We start from the raw sequence: 12,500 nt of genomic DNA, 5'->3' as shown, positions 1-12,500 counted from the left end.
CGGCATTGGGTAAACGCTTCCTGATTGGTCACAGGGGCATTGAGGTGGTGGGAGGAGAATTGTTCTACAGGAGAGGCTGCTCTCCAATTGGCCACAGTGGCACTGGGCATGGGAGCTGCTCTCTGATTGGTCATTTTGGATGGGAATTGCTTTCTGATTGGTCACAACAGCATTGTAGGTGGGAAGTGAGTTGGCAATGACAGTGGGAACTGCTCTCTGATTGGTCACATTAGCACTGGGAGCGGGTACTGCTCTGTGATTGGTGACAGTGGCATCGGGGGTGGGAATTGCTCTCTGATTTTTTACACAGGCACTGCTGGCAGAAACTGCTCTCTGATTGGCTACAGAGGCATTTGGGGTGGAAACCGATCTCTGATCGGCCACAGTGACATTGGGCGTGGGAACCTTCACTACACTCTGAACACACTGCACAAAAACAATAAACACCATCACTGCAAGACTCCCCGCACTTACACAGCGAGTCGAGGCGGTCCTCAGTCGAACTGCCGCAGAACAATAATCAGGCTCACGCAGGGAGGTTGATGTCGCGGGAGAAACCGGGGTCCGTATTTCCAGCAGAACGCCTTTTAGAAACACAATCGCGCTCTCGGGGGAAGCTGACTCTGACTGTGCAGGACAGAATCAGCCCCCGTGATGCACCACCAAGCGTGCTGAGGAGGAGAACAGCGTTTATAACGCGCAGAGGGGAACTGTTTCCTGTTTAATCATTCAGCCCAACTTCACTCTGAAAAAGTCCCATAAACGCTAACCTAAAAAAAGTCTGTTTTCAGATAAGTAACGTGAAGATGTTGGACCAGAAGCCGTAATGACGTAAGCGTGCTCAGGCCCGGGACGTTAAGTACAACGTGCATGTGGGGGAGGGCGGGGGGCGAGGGGAGGGGTGAGGGGGGCGAGGGGGGGGGGGCGAGGGGAGGGGCGAGGGGGGGGGAGGGGGGAGGAGGGAGGCACTCTAGCTCTATCAATTAATTCACCTTAGACTTTTTAATGCCCCTGTTGACTCACCCATGATCCCTGGTTAATGCACTATAGATCCCAGTGACTGCTTCAGATTCAATGAGTGCAAGAACTTTATTCAGACACACACACACACACACACACACACACACACACACACACACACACACACACACACACACACACACACACACGTGATGGAGGAAGAATATGCCTCAGTCTCAGCGGGAGGAAAAGGTCACACTGTCCACACACACTTTTCTTTAACACCACTGTCAGCGTGTGAGGAATAACTGGAGGGGTCTGATCTGTGACTCGAGCGACAATAAAAAAACAAACCCTCTGTGTGTGTGTGTGTGTGTGTGTGTGTGTGTGTGTGTGTGTGTGTGTGTGTGAAATAAGTGTTAGTGCCATCAGATTCAATTAGTCAATTGATAATCTAGTAGGGTGAGACAGCTGGGGATCGGAGTGTGTTGAACAGTCGGTGTTCCTCTCCGCAGTGCTCTGTGTGGGACTGGGACTCCAACGGAAAACACGACTTCATCGGCGAGTTCGAAGCCACTTTTAAAGAGATGCGTGGAGCCACCGACGGCAAGCAGGTAACACACTCACCTGTATATAAACAACACACTCACCTGTGTACAGATAACACACTCACCTGTGTACAGATAACACACTCACCTGTATATAAACAACACACTCACCTGTGTACAGATAACACACTCACCTGTGTACAGATAACACACTCACCTGTGTACAGATAACACACTCACCTGTATATAAACAACACACTCACCTGTGTACAGATAACACACTCACCTGTGTACAGATAACACACTCACCTGTATATAAACAACACACTCACCTGTATATAAACAACACACTCACCTGTATATAAACAACACACTCACCTGTATATAAACAACACACTCACCTGTATATAAACAACACACTCACCTGTGTACAGATAACACACTCACCTGTATATAAACAACACACTCACCTGTGTACAGATAACACACTCACCTGTATATAAACAACACACTCACCTGTATACAGATAACACACTCACCTGTGTACAGATAACACACTCACCTGTGTACAGATAACACACTCACCTGTGTACAGATAACACACTCACCTGTGTACAGATAACACACTCACCTGTGTACAGAACACACTCACCTGAGCTCAGGTGCGATGGCAGTAACACTGAGCCTGTTTTATTTTGCAGCAGCAGCACAGTGTGAGTAAATGAATGTAAATGGTCATGTTCCTGATCTGCAGCGCAGCAAACCGCTTTAAAGCCGATCCACTCATGTCGATGAAAGCCGTGTCTGTCGGGGTGTCACGCCACGTTTGGGGAATAAAACAGGAAGAGTAAGTGTGATGGACTGGGAGGAGACGAGCAGATGAAGGCGTATGGTTGGTGCAGGGTCTCAGGCAGATCAGATCAGGTTCCATGGCACTCGGCGTTCTGAATCTCAGGCGCTTTCAGCTGTGTACGGTTTTACAGCAGGGCCGCCGCACTCGCGAAAATTGTCTTAGATTCAAAACGAATCGCCGGCCTCACGCGGCCTCACGTGGAGTCACGCGGCCTCACGCGGCCTCACGCGGAGTCACGCGGAGTCACGCGGCGTCACAGCTGTGAGTCATCAGCGTGTAGTGACCGTAATTCCCACAGTATTTTTAAAATGTGATTTAAATTCTAAACGTTTTTGTCACAGGTAATCGGTGGGAGTTTAACTCATAACAGGTCACAAACACCTGACTGCTGACACGATATTCCTCATTTATAACAAACACCTGCACGTCCACGTGAGACCAGCTGTGTGTTATTACAGATGTTTTAGAGGTGGCAGGAATCTATCTCTCTATCTCTCTCTCTCTCCCTCTCTCTCTCTCCCTCTCTCTCTCTCCCTCTCTCTCTCGCCCTTTCTCTCCCCCCCCCCCCCCCCCCCCCCCCCCCCCCCCCCCAGTGCAGAATTGTTGTGTGTAATTGCGTTACAGCGGTTCAGAGCTCAGATGGACCTGATAAATGATATTTTGGTTAATTTTAAGGTCATGAACATCCGTGTAAGCTGAATTAGGCTTCACTCACGCGAGAATGTTCGACACAGAGCTTGATTTCAGCAGCACATGACATTTCAGAAACAGAAGCAAATATTTATTTATATTCTTTCTTATCTAAGAAAGCACGGCTGTACACGGAACTCCTTCTGCACTGTATTTTCTCCACTACACGTTGCTCTAGTCTGTGAGTCCCGAAAGTATTTTGCTGTCTAGCAAGTGCTGATATTCTTATTTCTGAATAATATGAAAGTAAAAATGTCAGTGTTCTCATGGTAGGTGTTATACTCCAGTATTTACCGCACTTTACCTGTAATGCTACTGTTATCAGAAGCTCCTTATGAAGCAAAAAGAGAGGGCTGTCTTTGTTAGGCTGCAGCCGAGGATGGAGTGAACGAGGATGGAGTGAACGAGGATGGAGTGATCGAGGATGGAGTGATCGAGGATGGAGTGATCGAGGATGGAGTGATCGAGGATGGAGTGATTGAGGATGGAGTGATTGAGGATGGAGTGTTTGAGGATGGAGTGTTCGAGGATGGAGTGTTTGAGGATGGAGTGTTTGAGGATGGAGTGATCGAGGATGGAGTGTTTGAGGATGGAGTGATCGAGGATGGAGTGTTTGAGGATGGAGTGTTTGAGGATGGAGTGATCGAGGATGGAGTGATCGAGGATGGAGTGATCGAGGATGGAGTGTTTGAGGATGGAGTGATCGAGGATGGAGTGTTTGAGGATGGAGTGATTGAGGATGGAGTGTTTGAGGATGGAGTGATTGAGGATGGAGTGTTTGAGGATGGAGTGTTTGAGGATGGAGTGATCGAGGATGGAGTGATCGAGGATGGAGTGATCGAGGATGGAGTGATCGAGGATGGAGTGTTTGAGGATGGAGTGATTGAGGATGGAGTGATTGAGGATGGAGTGATCGAGGATGGAGTGATCGAGGATGGAGTGTTTGAGGATGGAGTGATTGAGGATGGAGTGTTTGAGGATGGAGTGTTTGAGGATGGAGTGTTTGAGGATGGAGTGATTGAGGATGGAGTGATCATGGATGGAGTGATCATGGATGGAGTGATCGAGGATGGAGTGATCGAGGATGGAGTGATCGAGGATGGAGTGATCGAGGATGGAGTGTTTGAGGATGGAGTGTTTGAGGATGGAGTGATCGAGGATGGAGTGTTTGAGGATGGAGTGTTTGAGGATGGAGTGATCGAGGATGGAGTGATTGAGGATGGAGTGTTTGAGGATGGAGTGTTTGAGGATGGAGTGTTTGAGGATGGAGTGATTGAGGATGGAGTGATCATGGATGGAGTGATCATGGATGGAGTGATCGAGGATGGAGTGATCGAGGATGGAGTGATCGAGGATGGAGTGTTTGAGGATGGAGTGATCGAGGATGGAGTGTTTGAGGATGGAGTGTTTGAGGATGGAGTGATCGAGGATGGAGTGATCGAGGATGGAGTGATCGAGGATGGAGTGATCGAGGATGGAGTGATCGAGGATGGAGTGATCGAGGATGGAGTGATCGAGGATGGAGTGATTGAGGATGGAGTGATCGAGGATGGAGTGTTTGAGGATGGAGTGATTGAGGATGGAGTGTTTGAGGATGGAGTGTTTGAGGATGGAGTGTTTGAGGATGGAGTGATTGAGGATGGAGTGTTTGAGGATGGAGTGATCGAGGATGGAGTGTTCGAGGATGGAGTGATTGAGGATGGAGTGTTTGAGGATGGAGTGATCGAGGATGGAGTGATCGAGGATGGAGTGATCGAGGATGGAGTGATTGAGGATGGAGTGTTTGAGGATGGAGTGATTGAGGATGGAGTGTTTGAGGATGGAGTGATCGAGGATGGAGTGTTTGAGGATGGAGTGTTTGAGGATGGAGTGATCGAGGATGGAGTGATTGAGGATGGAGTGTTTGAGGATGGAGTGATCGAGGATGGAGTGTTTGAGGATGGAGTGATCGAGGATGGAGTGATCGAGGATGGAGTGATTGAGGATGGAGTGATTGAGGATGGAGTGATCGAGGATGGAGTGATCGAGGATGGAGTGTCATACAGGGAGAGAACAGTACAAGCAAAATGAAGCACTTTTACAATATAATGTCTCTGATTAGAAGTTTCTGGGGACTTTTGTGCTAAAACAGAAGAGGAGTGATTATATTCAGGGCTGTCAGTAACCCGCTCTCGCTGATGGACGAGTCTCGCTTCGGTCCGGACCGAGAGCCGACAGCAGACTCGGGTGCGGTATCTCACATGGCAGGCGCTTGGCTAAATTATTCTGGAGCGAGTTAATGGCACAGTGACACGTCTCCTTCATCAGGCCTTATTGTGTCGGCTTTCGCTGTGTTTCTCGCACGCTGCTGTGTGTGAGTGAGCTGAGGATACAACAGAACGACCGCGCTCTTTATCCAGAGTAATGTACAGCTGATATCCGTCTGTTTAAAAAGACAGATACCCAAATGAAAGCTGGCAAAACTGCATGTAGTTCAACAATAATGTAATCTCTGTCTGTCTGCCCGTCTTTCTGTCTGTCTGCCTGTCTGTCTGCCCGTCTGTCTGTCTGCCTGTCTGCCCGTCTGTCTGTCTGCCTGTCTGTCTGTCTGCCCGTCTGTCTGCCCGTCTGTCTGTCTGCCTGTCTGCCCGTCTGTCTGTCTGCTTCTCTGCCTGCCTGTCTGTCTGTCTGCCCGTTTGTCTGTCTGTCCGTCTGTCTGTCTGACCGTCTGTCTGCCTGCTTCTCTGCCTGCCTGCCTGTCTGCCCACCCATTTATTTGTCTGCCCGCCCATCTGTCTGTCTGTCTGTCTGTCTTTCTGTCTGTCTGTCTGTCTGTCTTTCTGCCGTATCCAGGTGCAGTGGGAGTGCATAAACCCCAAATATAAAATCAAGAAGAAGAATTACAGGAACTCTGGGATTGTCATTCTGAATCAGTGTAAGGTAATGTCAACTCTACAACTTGTTCTATTCTGGCTTAAAATAATTCATTTTAAGTCCAGATCAACAAAGTTCTTTTTTTTTGTCGTTTTAACTTTTCCTGATTTTTGTCACTGACCACTGATTGTGAATTTCCTCATCTGCCTTCACTGTAATCACTTTGTGTTGATCACATGCACTCTAAAATAAAGGATCCCCCTCCCACGGGTTCTCCAAAGGTTCCTCAAACAGTTCTTAAAATGGTTCCTAAAAGATACAATCAAAAAGCTTTAAGGGTTCTAGACGAACTGTTTTTTGCTAAGTGCAGGGAAACACTCCGCTGTTGTACGACTTGATGTTGAACCTTTAAAGGGCTTCCCACCAGTACAAACAAAGAACCTTCAGAGGTTCTAGCTTAACCATCTTCCAGAAGCCTAGGTACAGTATGTACAATGTAGTAGTGTTCCACATGGAACTTTTAAGGGTTCCCCCAAAGGGACAACCCAAGAACCCTTATCAGTTCTAAATGTAACCATTTTTACTAAGATTGCAGGGAAGCTCTTTGTTCTAGGTTTTGATGTGAAACCTTTATGAATTCTTGGTGTATATCTAGACATGGAAACGTAAAGGGTTCCCCCCCAGAGCGGCAATCCAAGAACCTTATGCTTTGTAAGAAGGACGTGAGGATGATGTCTATTGTAGGTCTCTACGTAGAACCTTTAAGGCTTCGTATATGGTTGTAACATGGCTGTAACTGTTTTTGATAGGAATGTAAGGACGAGCTCTGTTGCAGGGTTATACATAGAACCTTTAAAGGTTCCCCCACAGAGAGATAATCCGAGAAGCTTCATAAGAAGATCCTGGGATTGTATCTTGGATGTTTGTATTTATTTATTTATTATTATTTTCATAAGGAAGCATTTAGTTGCAGGGTTCCACAAGGAATGCATCTAATGAAGTGACTATAAATAATGTAAATAAATAAATAAATGTTCTTTGGTAGTGAATCCATCTGTGTTTAAGTGTTAATGACATTTTTTCCTTCTTCCCACCATCTGCTCTCACACTCACAGATTATAAAGATGCACTCGTTCCTAGACTACATCATGGGCGGATGCCAGATCCAGTTTACAGTAAGTAGAAAAACAAAACAAAGCAACAAAACCTGACTGTACGACACGCACCGTTTGTATTTTATGGTTCTTCACCTGCTGTTTATTATTTATTATTAAATTCTCAAGGCCAAACGCAGTGATGCAGTTAGAAAATCCAATAAGGATGTGTTTGTTTGTTTTGCGTGCCCTCTGCACACGCAGCCTCTATCACAGCTACACAGCAATTACTGTTAAAACCAGTGAATCACAGCCATTAGCAGATCATTTTGTGCTCACCGCAGCGTTGGCACTAATGTGAGCGTCGGAGAGAAGTTTCAATAAGAGCGCTGGTTCTGTTTTACATAATGTTGCATGTCCCATCTGATTCATTCACCTCAAGTTTTTTTTAAGCCATAATTTTCACATCACGGGTTTTATGCATGCACTTTCTCTTTGATTGTCTCATTAGCCATGTCTGTGCGATGCCTCTCGCATAATTAATGCTATTTATCCAGAATCTCCTAAACAGTTTAACTTGTTTAATTAGGCTGTGTTGATATGTTTTGCCTTCATGCTAATCCTGTTAGCATTTAATTGCAGTAATGTTTTACTAAATGTGGATATGTAATGACAAACATTTCACATATATATATTTATATATTTTATTAATTCATGTAAACTCTGTGAGCCAAAATTAAAATATTAGACTAGTAATCTAACTGGGGCACTTCTATACTCAACTGCTTAATATTGAGTCATTTCACTGAAATATACATCGAATCACTGTTGATTTAACGAAGCACTGTCAATTCACTGAATCACTGTTGACACATTGAATCACTCTGGATGCACTGAATCACTGTTGACACTCTGAATCACTGTAGATGCACTGAATCACTGTTGACACACTGAATCACTGTCAATTCACTGAATCACTGGTGACACACTGAATCACTGTGGATGCACTGAATCACTGTTGATTTTAACAAAGCACTGTCAATTCACTGTTGACACACTGAATCACTGTGGATGCACTGAATCACTGTTGACACATTGAATCACTGTGGATGCACTGAATCAACGTTGACACATTGAATCACTATGGATACACTGAATCACTGTTGATGTACCAAATAACTGTTGATTCACTATATGACCATGGATGCATTGAATCACTGTTGCTTCACCAGATCACTGTTGATTCACTGAGTCACTCTTGAAACAGTAAATCACCATCGATTCACTGAATGATTGTGGAAGCAGTGAATCACTGTTGACTCAGTTTTCCCTTACTGATTCATACTGAGTCAATTCTTTTTATTTTACTTGATCAGTTTTGTTTTGTACTGAATCAGTTTTGTTTTACCCCTGCTTAAACCTTTAGACTCTTGATAATGTATACTCTGTCATAGCTGGAATTTGGGCTGTCTTATCAACACTAATATCAGATCTTCTAACAAGATTTAAAAAAAAAAACAGCTACGAAGAGAGTTGAGCATTAAACATTATGCTCTGAAAACGAGGTTGAAACAGGCATGTTGCATTCTGGGTAGTTTCTGCTTTCCTTTCTGTAGGTTGCTATTGATTTCACAGCGTCTAACGGAGACCCACGGAACAGCTGCTCTTTACACTACATCCACCCGTACCAGCCCAACGAGTATCTCAAAGCGCTGGTTGCTGTGGGAGAGATCTGCCAGGATTACGACAGGTGGGACACAAAGCCAATACAGGAGATGATTTAACACCACAGTAGCCAGTCAAAACCGAGAGAGTGTCGGTTCAGGCAGGGATCGGAACTGCCAAGGGATTGCCAATCCTTCGCAGGGCACAATCGTATGCACATTCATGCAAACTCCGCGCACACATGGCCAGGAATCAAACCCCTAACGCTGGAGGTGTGAGGCGAACGTGCTATCCACCAAGCCACCAAGCCACCGTGCGCCCCATAGTGAATCACTTTTACCTTAGTGAATCAGTTTTGCTGGACTGAATCATTTTTACCTTAGTGAATCAGTTTTGCTGGACTGAATCATTTTTACCTTAGTGAATCAGTTTTGACAAACTGGATCATACTGAATCAGATTTACTGTACTGACTCAGTTTTGCTCGATGAATCAATTTCTATATTAGTAGATCATTTCTGTCAGAGTCAAATCAGTTTTTGCATGACTGAATCAGATCATCTTGTCTAGCAGTGTACAGAATGTATTCTAATTTGCTCAGAATCAGATTTAACGTAAAGACGTCGGTGGATGGACTGAGGTTGATTGGAGCAGCAGGATGAAGATCAGCAGGACTTTGAGCTTCTTTACTGGACTACAGTATTGATTTCTCCTGCCTGTATATCCTGGATCCACGCTGAAGGTCTTTAAGGGCGTATAGAGAGAGCTCTGAGTGTAAGGTCGAGGAGACATTGACAGGAGCCGAGTCGATAAAGGAGAGATGAGACGGTGGAGAAGAGAGACGATAGCGTGGGGTGTTTGTCCTGTCAGAGGAGGCTCTTAATGCAGATAAATCTGTGATTGCGCCAGCGTTATTGGTGATTAAAAACGGAGCGAAGTGGAGATAAGTTGAGTAAACTCAAAAGAAAAAAACAAAAGCTGTGCAGCAAGTTGCATTGAAATGATGAGTCATCTTTTCTTTTTTTTACAGTGTAGAATATGGGGCTTTTCATGAAGCTTTATAACTGTCTGGAGAAGTGTTTGTGTACGCTCCAGTGTGACAGTACGCCGGTCATCATTCACTGATTTCACACTCGCTTATCCGTGTGTGAAATGATTCACCATTCCTCTCACTCCTTAATAAATGGACATAAATTTATCAGTTTAAAAAATAATGAACTCTCTTTAATATGACCCCAAAACTATTACGGTAGCGTTAATTATTGCTATTTATACTTCGAATTTATCAAGGAAGTAATAATGGCGCTTCGCGTCGTTCAGTGTAGCATTCCTTGCGAACGTCCCGACTGCGTGTACGGAACGCGTTTATTCAGTCTCCGTGTGAGAGCGTCACGCCGCCGTCGCATTCACTCGGTGAAGTGTTTGCTTCTGGTAGATCGGACCCTGTGCGTCTTATTTCTGAGCGAAAAACGCTTCGACCGTCTGATTAGAAACGGATCATCAGTCGAGCTCAGTTTCAGGTCATTACTTATATTTCTTCAGAATGGAAACACTGATAAAAGAAAAACAACAACAACAACAACGACAACAACGGCGTTTTGATCATGACTTTACAACATGATAAAGAAGGTTCCGGAGAGAAATCGTCTCTAATCAGTCAGGACGCACGCCAGAGGGAGGATGGAGCAGGGGATAATTGGAAATCTGACACACACACACACACACTGTCAATACATGAGTAAATAAACTCTCGTCTCGGTGTCTCGTCAGCTCTGACGTCTCCTCTGTTTTGGCCCTGCAGTGATAAAATGTTTCCGGCGTTCGGCTTCGGCGCTCGGATTCCTCCCGAATTTAAGGTAATTCCTGATGTTTCTGGAGGCACAGCTGGCTTCTTTAACTAATTTCCCTGAAGCTCTTCTTCTGTGTGTGTGTGTGTTATTTTTTTCTTCAAATGGTTCATTTCCTCAGTTGAAACATGTTTAATATGCTGCATTATGAAGGACATCAGATCTGTTGATGATGAAGTAGTAACGATAAACACATCGTATTAGCCACGTCATGGAAGCACGAGTATCACGTTTGTTTGCTAGCGTCTGTTCGTAAGGATACATTATTAAAACATCCATTTGAATATAAATCTTCTTTCTAACAGACGTCATAAAGAGCGTGTTGAATCGTTTCGACATCAAGCGTGTGTTTGATGGAATTGTGCTTCATGGATGTTTGTGTCGGTTTAAACGAGGTCCTGTACAGGATTCTTCACGGTTTATCTCTCTGTTTTTGTTCCTCCAGGTGTCACATGACTTCGCTGTAAACTTTAACGAGGATAATCCTGAATGTGCAGGTACGCTCATCATCGTCACGCCACGTTCTGATTGGTCGGAAGAGAAGGCGGTGATTAGTTCTCTATAACGGCAGCTCTGACAGTAGCGCAGGTTTACATTAATGCTAATACGTTATCGTTTCCGTAGCAACGGCTCGTTCATAACGAAGTTTTCTGTGAGGAGAGATGTGTTTATGTAACGTGTAAGGAAGGAGTCTCCAGTGCCAGCGCTGTGTCACAGTCAGACGTTAAAGCTGTAACGTGACGTGTTCCCACGTCTTCTGTACGGTTTCTGTAGAACACGACAAGCTGCCATTTCTTTCTTTCATTATTATTTATTTATTTCCTGGTTAACTATAAGACAGAGGAGAAAGAGAGGCTGGTGAGGGACCGATGTGTGAGAACGTGAACGTTCCACAGCATGAAATGTAACTTTAAACGGATAAAAAGTACGACGAGTCATTCTTTATTGAATAAAAGAAACGAAGGTGTTGGTGAGCTGCTGCGGTGTAAGAGGAATAAAACACCCGGGGACGCGCTGCTAGAGCAAAATAATCAGCTTCGGGATGATAACAGTAACTCCACTCCTTCACACCACCACGTCAACACACACACACACACACACACACACACACACACACAAACAGTGTAGCAGTCACTTTCCACTGATGCATTGATGGGTGGTGTAGGATAGGTGTGTGTGTGTGTGTGTGTGTGTGTGTGTGTGTGTGTGTGTGATTAGCAGCTCCACTCCCTTCACTGTATTGGTGTCACTCGATTTCTCTCGTCTATTCCTGGACTCACCTCCTATGGCGGCGCCCACGACTCTAATCACTCGCTCTCTCCGTCCCATCCACCCGCAACCACTCTCTGTGCACCTGTGTGTTTCTCTCTCTCTCTTTCCCTCTCTTTCCCTCTCTTTCCCTCTCTCTCTCTCTTTCCCTCTCTTTCTCTCCCTCTCTTTCTCTCTCTCTGTCCCTCTCTCCAAACTGTCTTTGTTTGCTTGTTTTTTTATTCTTTTCTATCCAATCCTTTGTTCTTTCTTTCTTTCTTTCTTTCTTTCTTTCTTTCTCTCTCTCTCTTTCTTTCTTTCTTTCTTTCTTTCTTTCTCTCTCTCTCTCTTTCTCTCTCTCTCTCTCTCTCTCTCTCTCTCTCTCTCTCTCTCTCTCTCTCTCTCTCTCTCTTTCTTTCTTTCTTTCTTTCTTTCTTTGCTGATGTTTACCCAGCCTGTGCCACTGTAACACCGAGCACTCATTAATATTCATTGTACTCTCATTACTGTCTAGATGTATTTGAATAATAATTAGGTTTAATTCATTTGAATATGAAATCTGAAGGAGTTTCACAGTTGAAAAAAAATTCCACTGGAGGAATGTGTGTGTGTGTGTGTGTGTGTGTGTGTGTGTGTGTGTGTGTGCGCACCCGTGTGTGCGTGTGTGTGCCTCCACTCTGTAATAAGCGTCGGCTCTTACACACACTCTCAGGCGACGCTGCCAATTAAAGCTTGTGCATAAA

At 44.9% G+C, this 12,500-nt stretch overlaps 1 protein-coding gene across 2 annotated transcripts in view; it reads left to right on the top strand.

Annotated features, from left to right (window-relative positions):
• cpne4a (copine IVa) overlaps nt 1-12,500 on the top strand; it is a 45,045-nt gene that overhangs the window by 24,416 nt on the left and 8,129 nt on the right. For both annotated transcript variants that reach the window (XM_053674810.1, XM_017453564.3), the window contains 6 exons: nt 1,476-1,574; nt 5,884-5,970; nt 7,020-7,079; nt 8,615-8,748; nt 10,464-10,518; nt 10,955-11,006. In XM_053674810.1, coding sequence (XP_053530785.1) covers nt 1,476-1,574; nt 5,884-5,970; nt 7,020-7,079; nt 8,615-8,748; nt 10,464-10,518; nt 10,955-11,006 — 487 coding nt within the window. The remainder of the gene's footprint in view (nt 1-1,475; nt 1,575-5,883; nt 5,971-7,019; nt 7,080-8,614; nt 8,749-10,463; nt 10,519-10,954; nt 11,007-12,500) is intronic.

The sequence above is a fragment of the Ictalurus punctatus genome, chromosome 23 (assembly GCF_001660625.3).
Source record: "Ictalurus punctatus breed USDA103 chromosome 23, Coco_2.0, whole genome shotgun sequence".
NCBI lineage: Eukaryota > Metazoa > Chordata > Actinopteri > Siluriformes > Ictaluridae > Ictalurus > Ictalurus punctatus.
This window is presented reverse-complemented; position numbering and strand designations above follow the sequence as displayed.